The following is a 15,616-nucleotide window of genomic DNA, read 5'->3' on the forward strand; positions in this document are numbered from 1 at the left end:
CAGGAGGAAAGTAGGACTGTGGCAGCTGTTAGACTGACTTAAGTTGCCATGAAAGTACAGGCTCTTATATTTTTTGGTAGAGTGGTGTTTTAACAGCTAAACATTAGCAAGAATAGGTATTTATATACCTTGGTGATGCTCTGGGCTAAGTCTTGAAAAATGAAGACATTTTAAATACTTGAGATATTTTGTGTTCTGTCAGGAAAAAACAAACAAATTCTCAGTATTGTTTTTGTGTATAAACATGTGTAATAATACAGAAGTTTAAGGTTGGCACAGGTTTAGTCTCGAAGACATTTTTATCAAGATGCATTTAAGAAGTAAAACTATGAAAAATATGAAAATTCTAGTCTGAATGTATTACCAGTACTACAGAATTCACAGTATTCATATTTGTAGCTCCTTAGGTATATTAAAATACGAGTTATGTGTTGGTAACATAGTATATTGATCACTACATGAAAAAAATAGTACATAAAAAATAATGTTGCACTTTTTAACTGAAACAGGCGTAACTCTAGAAATAGATGTGAATACAGTGAGATGAAATAGAATGTGAAATGTGAAAGAATTTCAAGACTGAAATTGAGAGTAGGGTCAAAGAATGTGGGAGCATTTAAAGAAAATGCATTTATTTGTAGTGAACGTTTCTTATCTAGGAAAACTGCTCTTGAATGTGCTTTATTTTCCTCTCTTGTCCTTGCCCTGCCCCAAACATTTGGTGCACAGATGAGCACTGCTCTGTGCTTTGAAGGTCAGCAAGAGCTCTGAGTATGCAAATGTGATCTGCTCATCTCAACTGATAGTTCAGTGTGAATGCTTCATAGCCGTGACTGTGGTGGTGATGTGACATTTCTGCTTCTCAGTAGTAACAAGCTTCAGTTTTTTAGGGCTCTGGAGATGTGCTTGATTCTTTTCTTTCAATCTGGAGTGAGTCTGAAGGAAAACTTGAGAAGTATCAAACTATTCCCTCTTGCTTTGGTAGCTCTTTGTGACTGGAAAAAAAAAATGTTTTTACAAACCTCAATATTTTTGAAGTTGAATTTGCTGGTTTGCTGCAGGACAGTGTCCTGCACTTTGCTTCCTAGTAGGATAAATCCTGCCTTTTTGCTGTTTTCCTGTTTCTTGTAGAAGGCTGAGCTAAGCAGATACAACCTGCTTATTGTGAGCTACTCTGTGGTAGCAAAAGGTTGAGAAAATAGAGCGTTAGTTTGAAGAGAAATAAGGCCATGGAGATAAGAGGACAGGCTGATAGTTGACTTCTTAGGCTGGAGCCTAAGAGGTAAGCTTTGTTAGAATCCTCCCTTTCTGGCATGCCAGTGATATGGAGAGAGCTGAATCATTTGGACTAAGTTGAGAGAGTTAACAGTATCATAGCAAAAGAGTGTAAGAAAATAATGTGATGATTATGTCAAAACCAAATTACTTTGAATATTTATTGACAAATTTGCAAGGGGTTGGTAAATGGGATAAGAATGAATTTGTTTTTGTTTTTTAAGTCATTAATTTAAATAATTGTTTAATGGTGTAAGTTCTGCTACTGAAAGGTTGACGTTTTCTGCTTAACACTTGTGTTGACTCAGAGTACTCATGGCCTTTTGCAAAAATAGCATTATGTGGAGCATTATGATAGTAAATCAGATGATCTTTTCCTATGACTCTCTTGAGATACGTTTATGCCAGATTTTGGTGTAGAGTAGGACTGTTGTGGTAGAATATAAAATGGGGGGAGGGTAAGAAGTGTTTTTTGAGATACTAATAACTTTACCATAGATCAATTTTGTGAGCATGGCTTCAGACTAGGCTGAAGTTACTTCTATCTTAGTTTGGCTTTTTAAATATTATATTGGTTCTTAAAGCATCAGTATAAACTATTTGGATGTTCAAAAGCACTTACTTTACATTTGTAACTTGTAGCTATATTAAAGAAGTAACTAAATTTTGATTAGATTTTAGGTAGATTAAAAAGTGTTTACTGCTAATTTACCTCATAGAGGAATTAAGCAATAATTTAAAATTCTGTCTGAAAGAAAGATAAAAAGGCACTTTTTTGTTGATGCAATTGGGAAATAATTAGTGATAGAAAACCTTTTGTTTTATATGCACACCTTCCCTTGCAAGCTAGTGGATGTTGTCATTGGTTGAGAAAATTCTGGAGATATTTTTCAAATTTACTCCTTAATCTTTGCTGAAATATTGGCATGTACTTTCTTTAATATTTTTGTCACTTAAAACTTTTCCTTAATATTTAAGTTGCTAGTCTTAAAACACTGAATGGTTACAAATCTTTAATACTTAGCTGCTTTTACTGCAACTAGACTTGTTCATCTATACCCATCACTTATTTATATGTGTGTCTTTTCAGGTTAGGATTTTTCTGTTGCGTGTGTGGTTTTTTTTTTTATATATACACATATTTCTTTAGTTTTCTATGAGTCACTTTATGTAAAAACAATGTAAAGAAATGGAAGATAGTACTTTGGCTCATGTGAAGTATATTCCTCTAAAGATGGAGAAAAATCACATTACAGGACCTATAAAATCACAAATGCAAATAGTGAGTTGCTGTATGGAATAGCAGGGTTTTCGTTTTTATGCCTAGAATTATTCAGAAGTAACCATTGAGTTTTAAATTCCAAACCTAATCCTGTTTAAAGTAGGAGGCTTTTTGTTTGTTTGCTTGGAGAAGGGCAGGTGTGTGATGGTCTTTTGGTTTTATGAATCCTTATTTACCATCTCAGCATTAATACCCAGATACGTTTGGTACGAACTTTGCACGTGATATCTGAATATGTAAGGTGAGACAGATACACTTAGAACATACAAGTAATAATTCATTTTTATGTTATTATATTCTTTTTAAGAAAGAAGAAACTTCTTCTCAGTGAGCGTAACAGAGCACTGGAATAGGCTGCCCGGGGGGCTGTAGAGTCTCATTCTCTGGAGACATTCAAAACCCGCCTGAACACATTCTTGTGTAGCCTCATCTAGGTGTTCCTGCTCTGGTGGGGGGATGGGACTAGATGATCTTTCAAGGTCCCTTCCAATCCTTAACATTCTGTGGTTCTGTGAATTGAAGCTATTAATATTGATAATAAACATTATTTATTTTCCTTTGTTGTTTTGGCCACAACAGTTCAAAACATAGTATGTATGGTAATGGATGCATAGTGGAGAATTTAATGGAATCATAGAATACTTTGGGTTGGAAGGGACCTTCAAGGGTCATCTAGTCCAAATCCCCCTGCAATGAGCAGGGACATGTGCAACTGGATCGTGTTGCTCAGAACCCTGTCCAGCCTGGCCTTGAATCAGGAATGTGGCTTTTTACATTATTTTAGACCAATTTTCTTATGCAGGAATCAAAGGTCTAATGTTAAGATAATATCGTGGGGGGAGTAAGTGGAGCTGGTTGGTTCTAGAATAACTTCACTCAAAATTTCTTTGTATACCGTCATCATCCAGTATTAAGTTTATGATGTGTATTGTAGCCATGACTGACTTAGGAGTGTGTGGAGCTGGGGCTGAGAGGGAGCGGGCATTTTTTTTCCCTTCTATTTGCGGTTTCAATATAGATGTCAAAAACTCCTGGCCATGTAATTAATTAAAAAAAAAAAAAAAAAAAAAAAAAAAAAAAAAAAAAAAAGAAAACATCCTACTGCTGCATTTTTGGTTAAACCTGCCAGTGTCTATCCATACATTGCCAACTCTGATAATAGGCATTTTTATACTGAGTACTTGAGGTTAACTTTTTTCTGATAACCTACTTATCAAAATAACAGTAGAATTTAGAGGGTTTTCGTAAAGCCTAGAAACTTCAAATGCATTTGTAATTCCTACTAAAAAAAAAAGTCATTTATCTTCAGTCTTCAGGAAGCAGACTTACCTCAAGATTGGACTTGGAATATATAATTTAATTTTTTACTAAATGTAGTAAATACTATTTTGTATATGGGAAACAAATGTTTAGAAGAGCAGTGCAATTCTTATCATCTTAACATTCTCCTATGATGTTGATATGTTTTGTCTTGGCTCTATTTTTGCTTTTTATCTTCTCTGAAGTTAAACTTTAATTTTTAGAAGTGGAGGGTACTGGACTAGTGAAGAGGGTAACAAGCCATGAATAACATAAATAAGAGTTTTTAAAAGGCAGATTGGAGAGGAGGAGATGCCATGGAAGGCTCAGGAGAAAGGGTGGATTAACTGCAGGAGGAAGGCAGGGCACTCTGATGAGGGACTCCTTGTTAGGGCCTGGATACCATGGTGAATGCAAAGAAGAACTTGTTGTCAGCTCAGAGTAATATTGCAAGGTCCAGGGCTGCTCTCTAAAAGTATTTTAGTAGAAGTGGAGATGATGTGTGTGATAGTCTTCACAGTGGCAGAACTTACTCTTCAAAGTTTCTGCTGGAGTGTGTCTTTCTATACAAGGAAGATACTCAGATATAAAACTATACAGTGTAATTCTGGAATTTTTTTTTGAAGAGGAGGCAGGCAAAGACAAGTCAAAATACTATCTATCAGTAGCTACTGTGATAAATGTGGTTAAGTGTTCAGGAGATGCTCACAGAATGACTCTTCATGAAGGATTGCTTCCTTTGTGTTTCTTTTTAGAGATAAGGCTTTTGTAATGGATGAAAGTGCCTTGTATGAATCTTCCCCAGCTTTTCTGCCTCATGCATGCTTGGGTTTAATCTCTACAGGGCAGAATAAAATTGTGTAAGCATGACTATAGCAATGCATGAGGAGCCTTGGCAGTTGGGATGGTCTAAAAGATGACAAATGTGTTGACTAGAGCCCCAGTGTGAAACAGTCAATGCATTTAAAAAGAAGAAAAGGCTATGCATAATCTGACTAGAATATGAAGAAATACAGATGAGGGAATGACATGATGCCTTGCATCATATCAGGGGTGTTAATGTAACCACTCCTTTCTCTTATGTTTTTGTCAGTATTGGTCAAAATAATTTTCAGATGTGATGATGGAAGTTCTGCTGGTGTAGTGTTTGGCCTGTAGATTCCTACACAGGAACTTTGGTGTCAATTGAGTGTTTCACATTGGTGAGAAATGCTGGTGGCAATTGTATTTTTACAGAATTTACCTTCGTTGAGGTTATGGAAATAAATGCTGCTAGTGATGGCGTGGCTCAGATATTTCAGGAATTGCTACTCCAGTGATTCAGTCACCAAATTGTTATTGAGTCAACAGGAGACGATGCTACTTCAGACTTGATATGGAAGCATGATGAGGTCTTTATAGAATAATTGCTTCTGGAAAATCAACTTGTGTTGCTAGATCAGAATTTGATTCATAAACTCTGTGCTAAGATGATTAGTGTCAGAGGTACATTTTTGGAGAACTCTGCTGTTGGTAACATTTTAGAGATGGATTGTTACAATGGAGGCCAGGGATTTATTCTGTTAGAGCCGCTAAAATTAAGTAATTTTATTCTGTGTGATCCTTATTAAGGGGAAATATTATAGGAAAACACTCCAGATTTAATTGGATGAATAATCACTTCAGCACAGTTAAATACTAGTTTACTCACAGGATGAAGCAAAAAGCAAGAGTTGGCAAGGTCAAGCTGACATGCACCTCGAAAGGTCTATCAGAATACCATGAAAAAAGTTCTTCAGCTGTGTAAATAAAAAATGAATTTCTGATATCGGGAACATGTAGAATTTAAGCCTGAACTCAAAATTAGATTAATCCTTACACTGAACCAGTGTAAAATAGCCTGCCATTTTTCCTTAAGGTTCTGTCCAAAGAAGATGGGGGTGCGGAGACAACTATAGCTGTAGTCATGAAAGCAGTCACCTCATGTGGGGGACCAGGATCCATTGACTCTTGGAAGAAACTGGGCTTAGCAGTAGGGTGCTTGTTTTTTAACAAATGTATCAAGTTCGGAAGGGTTTGTTGTGGAAAAGTGGTTAGTGTGGTACTAATTGCAGTGTAATATGAAGGCGAGTATGCAGGCTGCACGCACAACACCGTGTTGGGCACTGATGAAAAGTGAAATGCTGAGTAGAAAATCAAGCAAGTTGCAGCATGGGTTAACCATAGATCGTATAATTGAAATTCATCCTTCTTGCTGGGCTTCAGTCCTCAAGGTGGAAGGTTACAGGTTTACTTGTGAGGAACAACTCCTGTTGTTACCTGGAAGCTTACCAGGTGAAGTTGAGAGGAGCTTACTAGTTGACAGAGGGAGAGCAGGAGAACCTGAATAGACCTGAGAATGACTACCTGAGCAGGTAGTTTTAGTGACTCCTTAACTGTAGTGGTTATTTAAACCAATGTGCTGCTTTGTGAGCTCAGAGGCAATGCACATGGGCAGAACCCCTGAGGAAGCACGCTGCAGCCACTGAAGGGGAAAAAACTGCCCTGGGAAGCCTTGCTGGGACTCCATCCCTTCATCTGAGCCTTGTGTCATGCTGCTGCAGAAGAAGGCAAGTTTGATCTTGGGTTATGCTGGTTGTGGTGTATTTTCAGTGAGTGCAACGGTGTTCCTGGTACTGCTTCTGTGACTCTATCTAAATTCATTCATGTATAGGGTAGTTAGGTGGTCATGGGGTGTAGAGCTGAGAAATTCTTAAAAAATCAATACGGGGAGATGAAAATCGTAACTTGTTTATAGCAAAATTAAAGCTGAAAAGGGAAATTGGTATAAATACCACATATATTTGAGGAGAATGAATACTAGAGATGCAAAGAAAGTTGTTGAAGCTGGGAAACCATGCTGTCACAGGTGGGCATAAATAGATTATACATTTACCTAAATTGTAGTTTAGAAAGCTTTTAACAATTGTGATGTTGTGGAATGAGCTACCAGTTGGAATAGTGAGAGCAGAAAACTTAAAAGGAGGGTTGGAAAGTTTATAAGAGGAAAGTGTTGCCTGTGATTGATTTGGGTTCAGAGAGGGGGTTTCTTACGGTGCCTGCCTATTGGGGAGGGCTGTCTTGCTGGAACAGTCTGATCTGCTGCTGCTCAGTATTATGGAAACAAAGCTTTGAAAGAAAACTGTTCCATTTGCTCTCTAATCAGGCAAATTATATGAAAAGTAGTAGGAAAGAAAATAAATTTAAAATACCTTTGAAAACATAATTTCATCAGTTCTATTAATAACTTCCTTTCTCTGATACCTTAGCTAGGGTCATGAAAGACAACACAAGATCTGGTGCTGGGCTTAAAACAAAAGGTACTTTATAGTTAGAAAATCGTAAAACATAACCATTACTGAATACTGGCTTTTGATTTTTGGAGGTGCACAGTGCATTCTTAATTTGTAGTGTGGTTGAATCTTTGTTTTTCAGTGTGCTATTTGGCTTCTTGTATGCAGTTACAGGTGCTGCCTCATTTGTGTGGGTTGAAGGGCTTTTACCCAAATTTTAAAGGCAAATGCATGTAACTATTGATGTAAAAAGCTCCTGGGTCACCGTAGGATTAATTTAGTGAAACTTTTGATTAGGGTATTTCACATGGTGAAACTTTTACTTAAACTGTTTTTTCCTCCTACCTGTGAGCATCTCTGGTCAGAAGAGCACCCTCTTCAGTGGGGGGAACTGAATCTACAGAGCATTTACAGGAAGGAAATAGAGATAATCTCACAGCTGTTCTTCAGGGAAGAACTTAACTGTTCACATCATTGGTAGATCCAAGAACCAGTTGATGGAAACCATCACCTTTATCTGACTTAAACCTTCTCTCATAGCTGTCAGCAACTGGGTTTACTCTGAGAGAGCAGCACAGCTACATGGGGATTTTTGGTGTAGAACTAGTTGTAACAATTTAAAAATACCTGAGAAAATTATGAGTTTTTGAAAAACAAAAAAAACCCCACAACTGAAACGTAGGATTCAAGAAATCTGTGGTGCAGTCAGTGAGTGTGGTATACAGAAGTAGCAGAATGAACAAACGTGTAGTAACTTCATGGTATGTCTTCCTAAAAGGAGATTCTGCTTTGTTTCCCAAAAAAAAGTTACTGACTGGAGGATTTGAATGAATTTCACTAATATTGCTCTTGGAACTTGGAAAGCAAATTCAATGGAACAAGTAGCTCTGGCTAAACACTCCTGAGAATCTGTTTCTGGATAACATATGGGTTTTTTAGTATCGAAATACAGTGTTTTGTAGGCAAGTTGATATGGGGTGTGAAAATGTTGAGGAGGTGACAATTAAATTCGAGTTATAAATAAATTGTACCTTACGCCTAAATATTTAAGAGAAACATGATCTTAAACGAGACTACAGTATTCTGTTTAGATCATTGTGTTGTTAAAAATAGTGAGTGATCCATTTGGGGAAGTCTTTCTGTATTCCAGTGAAAGTGACAATCATGTCTACTATTAATTAAACTGTTCTAAACAAGAAAAAAAATGTGTAACTCAGTCAGTTTGGTTTTATAGTTTAACATATGCAGAACTAATACCTGATTTGAAAGATCATGGTCTTTTTAAAATGTAATCAACTTTTAAAATATAGCTTTAGATATTATATTGTTGGGTTGCTTTGCTTATTTTAGTGATAATATAATATTATTTAAATTACTAATGCTTCGCAAAAAGTCTATTTTTAATGAAGTAAAATTCCAGCTGGAAGATAGCTATTCACGTTAGGTTACTATATTTAAAATTTTTTATTTATATATTTTTTAAAAAACTATTCTGAAAATTTAAAATACCATATTTTTGGGTAAATTTGTATGTCAACTGTTTACTCATGACTCTTTGTTTCTCTGTTTATTTTTAAGACGAGCAAAAATCAAATTAAAGTAGATCTTGTAGATGAGAATTTTACAGAATTAAGAGGAGAAATAGCAGGACCTCCGGACACACCATATGAAGGCAAGTAATGTTTTTGTGTATGCAATCATTGTACACTTCGAATTGTGTCTTGAGATGCTTTGTTTGTAAAATTAATTTATAACATAAAAATGTAGAGCTACGTGTCTTAAAATAGTCTTTTTTAAAAAAAATATCAAATTTTAAGCTTGAAAAAATACTTCAATTTCTGTGTTGCCTGAAGACAGATCTGTTCTACAGTAGGTCAGACTATGGCATATCAAAGGTTAATTGACAGGTATAAGGTGTGCAGTGTAGTTGGTATGCTGCTGACTTTTGGTTGTTTACCATCTTGACAGTTTAAGCTCCTTAGCCATGGAGCATCAAGAAGCTGAGCTCCAGAATCTAATGTAACAATACATGTATTTCTGTGATGTAATATGGTGGTCATTCAAAAACCTGTTGCATTTTTCCATCTCAAGGAGAAATGTCATTGCAGATTAAATTTGGGATGAATCTCAAGCATCCATGGGTCCCAATATTTAATTTATACTGGGGTGGAGGACTCTATAGTAGAACTTGTTTATGAAAGCTGGTATCAGTAATTGTGCATCTCTTCAGTCTGTAAAAAGCAAGATAACTTATTACATAGAGGAGGTTTAACAGAAGCTAACATAGCATACTTCATCAGAGATACCAAATTACTCAATAGTGCTGGTACTTGTAAACTTTCTGTTTGTATGTATTATATATGGAGCTGGCAGATACACCTTCTATTGAAGTTACTTGATCGTAAATGAGGATTATTTATTTAATATTTGGTTACTTTTAAATAGTGTTCTATTCAAATTTTCCATGCCAGGTATCTACTTTGATTTGAATTTGAACTTCCAGTAAACAAAAATGTCTCAAGGAAAGATACAGGCAAATAAATAATTTTGTTGAAAATGAAAACAATTTTCTCAGTTTTCCCTTGCTCTAGTTGCTCCATGCTTTGGAACTAAGACTGGGACTTGATTATTGTCCAGAGACCAGACACATGCTGTTTGTCATTATTTTGAAAAACATGTTCTCATCAAGTGGGGAAAATATCAGAAAATAGTTTTGTAGCTTATAGGTGTACGTGCACTTGAACGTGTTGGTGGCTACTGATGAAAATCTGGTGGTTGTGCCTTCGCTGGGGAGGACATCACTTGTGGTTTCTGCTCCAGGCTGGGAGCTGCTGCAGCAGCAGCACTGGCCTGGAGATCAGGGAGTCTCCCCAGTGCCCACCACCCCCCAGGCCCCAGGGCGGATAAGGGTGAGGAAACAGCGTGCCAGGGGTTGACATTTGAGAATGTTGGGTAAAGGTAGAAGGTGTCAGAAGCTGAGGAGAAAGGAAATAAGCCTGGAAGGGAGAGAGTAGCACAGTAAGATCATCTGTGATGGTAGGGATGCTCCCCTCTAGAACTTGAGTCCCAGAGTTCCTCTGCTGACAAATAATGGTGGCTTTCTCCTTCCTCCCTTCACCCATGTCTCTCTATCCTCATCTCTTCAGCCACTAGAGTTTACTTGTCAGAAGGTAATGTCTGGAAAGAAGCTAATTTCTTCTGGTCGTAACGTGGGCCTTCAGTTTAAAAGGAGAACTGTGCTGCAGACCTGAAATACATAGTTATTCTGGTGACCTCTTTGAAAGTGGATTACTATTTAGTGTAATAGTTCCTCTGCAAATATAGCTGGTTTTGTAAAGTATACAGATGTGAAGATACTGCAAAATTAACTAATTGGATACTAGGAAGCATCAGAATGGTGGGGGGGAGGGTGTTGTTTTGGAAGGTTTTAGTGTTTGTTTTTCCATTCAAGCAGAATTCATCTTCCTCTGGTGAGCTGGTCTGTCACAGCTTGCCTCCCCCCTCCCCTCCCTTCAGACCAGCCTTACCATGGCTTATAAAATTGGCCTTTTTTTGGAGAATGTATTCAGAGTTATTTGAAATGAAAGTTGTATTCATGTGTCACAAAAGTTAAAAACTGTATAGCGATTCATAAAGAGGGTAAAAAAAGATTTGAATGCTTGTCTGCAGAACTGGGTTCTGTGTGATGCTGGATAATTCAGCTACACCAAAATTCCAGAAGCTGAGCACTGTGTATTCACAGATTCAGCTTATCCAGCTAATGAAATTCAGCAATATGTGTTTAGTGCAGAATTTGTTGTTGTGAAATGTATGCTTGCTTGCTTACATATGAGTACATTTAATGATGAAGATATAGTAAATACCCCATTTTGGGGGCTAAAACTATTATGTATTTTGATTATGGCAAGGATTTAATGGAAAAGTAACGTGATAGTAAGCTTACTTTAATCTAGAAGACACATGCATCGAGGAGCAAAATGAAATTTACTGGGAACCCAATTTCTGGTGTTTCCTGACACTTGAGTAATTTACTTTGGAATGTTAATATTTCTGTAACATAGTTTTATGCATTTATTCCCTTATGTAATTATGAAGGGTTTGCCAGTGAGTGTAGTTTAGATTTTATGACTAATGCAGTAACGCATACTGCATAATTACAGACTGATCTGTCATCTGTAGTCTGAACAGTGACACAGCAAGAAGTGCTTTATGAAGAAGAGTTAATTAGTGCAGTAGTTCAGGTCAGACAGTTCCCTGGTACAGGAGGGAATTCTAGGACCATGGTAAAGTGAAAGAACAGCAATATTTACTGTTGACTGCAGTTTTGAGGCATCTGAAAACAAACTGCTGCTGCAGAATTCTTTCATAGGAGATGTTAGGACATTGGTTTAAGTGTGATTGAGAGGAAAAGTGCCATCTATTGCGGACAAATTTTACAGCTTTTTCTGTCAGTTGTGTCAATGCATTTTGATCAAATTAAAAGAATATTGCAAAACACAGCTTCAACTGAAAAACATTTGCCATCCCAAAGGAGAACATGTATGTTTGGAGAGAGGACCTTTGAAAGTCTAGGTTAATGGCTGCTGGATTCTACTTGCTTCAAGAGCTTTTCAATAGATTATGGATTTTTTTTGTTTTGTTTTTTTAGACCCTGTGTAACTGTAGTATTAATTTCAAGCCAAATTCACAAGTGAGCCACAGTAACTGCAAAATTTATAATAGGGTTTTTCTTCAAGGAAAAGAGCTAGAACTTGTGAGACATATGCTCCAGTAGGAGTATAGAAGGAATATTCTCCCATTACTGTTTAATTCAATATCAAATATTAAATAGCTGTTGAAAAGCCATACATATGCCTATTCCTTTTAAAAAAATTCCACAGAAATACTGGTATGCAGAAGTTGGTACATTAGTCACTTGCATTTTAAATGTCATTAAGGAAATTATTATACAGATTTGTCCAGTTTAAGTCTTCAAGCCTGCATTTTTAACTGCAAAGTTCAGTACACAACAACAATACCCTATAAATAATATTACCAACTTCTTAGGCCCTGCAGTTTTAAAATATTTTGAACTTGTACATTCCAGGTAGAAAAAACGGTGGCTGAATAGCTGCAATCGTCCGTCTTTTAAAGGCAAGTTTTAGTGGTAAGCAGAAGAAATGGTAAAACTTAGGACAGGTTTTATATTACCTTACAAAATGGTGTGACAGCAAAATCGTACAGGGACTGATGAATTTCTGCAATCCAGGAGCAGTGTAATTGTTCTGTTTCTTAGAAGAAAAATGCTGCTGAATTATGCTTCAATTCAGACAAAAGGAAAAGCAAAGTTAGTTAAGATCTGTTGTTGATGTACCTATCTCCAAAAATATTGCGGCTGTGCTGTCCTGTAAGCAGAGAGGTGATGAGCTTAAGCATCAGCTATTTTAATTTTGGATTAATTTGCCTTTCTTCTACTGTATTTTCTGTTAAATCTTCTCAAGTTACTGCAGTGAGAACAAACAGCTGTATAAAGTCGTGGCAAATACAAAACTGCTATTAACCAGTTTGAGGTGTAGTGTATTAGACTGATTCATATTTTGAAAGTGAGAGGTGTTAGTAGCTGCTAAGGTGTGTTTTGGCACAGATAAAGAGCTGCCAGAGACCAAAATGTTCCGAGTATTCATTTTAGGTTCTTTTCCTGCATGTGGATGTTTCTGCCTGTATTGAGACTACTTGAGAGCTGGTTTTGTATGGAGTGATGTGCAGCAGAGTCAATTGCTCCTGAAATCCCAAGGGAGAAATAGGTTGCAGATACTTCAGCTTTAGTTCAAGGAAATTTATAAGCTGTAACAAAGTATATTGAGGGAGGGAAACGGTTCCTTCTGAAAGAACAGGAGTAGCAAGTGAGGAGAAATACTATCTGTCTCTGTAAAATAAAACGTCTAAATTGGTGTGTATGTCTTGTTAGACTTTGTTCTTCTTGTCATTAAACTGCTACCTGCCAAATGATCTTCAGTGAGCAGGCAGAGACAGTTTGAGATTGCTCCAGAAGACAGAAGTATTGATAGCAAACCTGAAAGTTAACAGAACTATTAATTGAAATAGATGTAGGTAATGATACTGAAACGGAGAGACAAATGAAGAATGTTTAGAAAAGGGCAGTAGAAGGTAATTCTGTCTGCCAAGCTCATACTGTCCTTTATTTGCATGCTGTAATTCTGCAGACTATATTAATAGTACTAGTGTGTCCAAGTGTTTGCAGAATTGGATTAGAAGTAACTACTTCAGACAGTAAAGTAGAACATAGTGAAAGTATCACTGGAGCCTCCTTTTGTTTTTTTCATTTCAAAGTGTGGGAGCTTTTCTTAAGTGATTTAGTTGAGCATTCTTCAATTCCAGAAAGTTTAAAATGAAATACAGTTAATTTCAGTTGTGTAATTTGAAAAAATTATTGGCATGAGGTATCAGAAAAAAGTCAAAATAATGTAATATGCCATGTTCAGCTTGAATATTCCTGTGGCCTGTGTTTCATCTGTTGCGGGGGGGATATTTACTTCACATTTTGATATATTTTACTAAAATAGAGCATGGAAATTACAAGGTTGGAGATGAGAAACTATAGAAGAATGTACACATTAAACTTACAAATCAGAATCTGTATTTCTTAAGTATAATCAAATATGACACTGTTAGATTGACTCTACATGCATTTATTTATAAAGTATATGAAATTTAGAGTTGTCTTCTAGCTAATGCTTCTGAGTAAATTTGAATGACTTAAAAACCTGTCTATTTAGAAACCTAAGCTTTATTGTTCTGAAAGACTAAGCTGGGGTAATGTTCTTTTCTTTTAACTTGTAATTATTTCTTGTCTTTTGCAGGTGGAAGATATCAACTAGAGATAAAAATTCCAGAAACATATCCATTTAATCCTCCTAAGGTACTGTAGACACTTTTTTGGTTAAAAAAAAAAATGGGCTCACAAGTTGGTTTTAACTATTCTTTTTCATTTGCCTGTGTGTAGTCACTTTGTAGTACCTGTCTTTCATGTTTGTTGTGTGGTGGTTTGTTTGTTTTGTTTTGTTTTTTTGTTTTGTTTTGTTTTGGGTTTTTTGTTTGTTTGTTTGTTTTTTGTTGTTGTTGTTGGTTTTTTTTAATTCTCCTCTGGAGAGGCATTACCACTGTCATTTTTAGGTAGAAATGATGCAGGATGCATAGCTGTATCCAATCAGGAGTACACTCTAATTATTCCTTAAAGTACAAACTGGTAGATTCTGGGTAGAAGCTTGTGCCTTATTATTTTCCCTCAGGTAGTTTATTATTGGCAAGATAAATAGAGTTTTCAGGCAGTTTTACTTGATGTAGAGATTATGGCTGCCTTCCCTCCCCTCACTATTAATGAAGAAATGCTGTAATAGATATGATTAATTCTTTTAATTTCTTGGGCTCCATAAATTGTATTTAGTTGACTCGTGTCTAACCTACCCAGTTTCTAGTAGTAATTATACAGTGAGGTGTACAGTTGTGTGAGTTGGAAGAGCCAATAGAGAAATACAATGGTCTTACTGCAACTCTGAAGGAATGTATGAAGCCTACACACAGATGAGAGACAAGAGAAATGGCCGTGGTAAAGTCAGTCCTACATTTTTGCATCTTATTGCCCTTTCAACTTTACTGTGTCTTTCTAGCACTTTAAATTTGTGAGTCCACTTCTCTTCTAAATATATCAATATGAGCAGTGTTCTCCCCAGCCATGTGCAACTGCAACTGTATATTCCTGTGCCCTAATTTAGTCCCTTCTTCCGTGTTTTCTGATGAATCAGCAGACTCCTGAAATGTCTGACTCAGCTCCTTGGTTGGTTTTCTGTTTGTCAGAAAGTTGTCTTTGAATTAAGAACGTGTCCTAGATCCTGTTTATTTTCACCCTGGTAGGTAATACTGGGAAGGAACTGGGGAAGAGAAGAGAGAGGTGCCAGTGGCTCTTAGCTCCTTGGCACTTGTCCTTTGAATGTCTTCCTTGACACTGGAGTGAAACACACTGAAAGTCTTAAAGAAACATCTATTGGTTTCAGTTATTTAATCTGCATGTGTGCTGGCTGGAGCTAAAACAAGGAGGGCTGAAACAGTGTGTAGACTCTGAAAGATGGGTCTGTGGATCATGGTTTAATTGCTGCTTTAGGTCTTGGTGGTTTCCATTTCTGAAGCTTCCAGACAGCTGTTAGAAGCTCAGTGCACTGTAGCGTAGCACTGCTTGTTCTGGAGCCTACAGTCTTGAATTGGAGGCCTTTTTGCTTGTGTCTAGCCCGACCTTTTGTCTGAAAGATTTCTTTAGCTTGTTCAGTATGTGCTTTGACAGCCATTGTTAGCTGTCATTCACTGTGAGAAATTACCTAGTATTTACAGGCCTTTTACGTTTTCAAAGTGATTTGGAGAGTTGAGCTAGTTAATAAGTGGCTCAGCTGACATGGTC

The 15,616-nt window shown here is 36.7% G+C and overlaps 1 protein-coding gene across 2 annotated transcripts in view; it reads left to right on the forward strand.

The window, feature by feature from the left end:
- LOC139825421 (ubiquitin-conjugating enzyme E2 K) overlaps positions 1-15,616 on the forward strand; it is a 44,360-nt gene that overhangs the window by 12,679 nt on the left and 16,065 nt on the right. For both annotated transcript variants that reach the window (XM_071803226.1, XM_071803227.1), the window contains 2 exons: positions 8,746-8,839; positions 14,028-14,086. In XM_071803226.1, the coding sequence (XP_071659327.1) occupies positions 8,746-8,839; positions 14,028-14,086 (153 nt within the window). The remainder of the gene's footprint in view (positions 1-8,745; positions 8,840-14,027; positions 14,087-15,616) is intronic.

Source organism: Patagioenas fasciata, unplaced genomic scaffold (genome assembly GCF_037038585.1).
Source record: "Patagioenas fasciata isolate bPatFas1 unplaced genomic scaffold, bPatFas1.hap1 Unplaced_258, whole genome shotgun sequence".
Taxonomy (NCBI): domain Eukaryota; kingdom Metazoa; phylum Chordata; class Aves; order Columbiformes; family Columbidae; genus Patagioenas; species Patagioenas fasciata.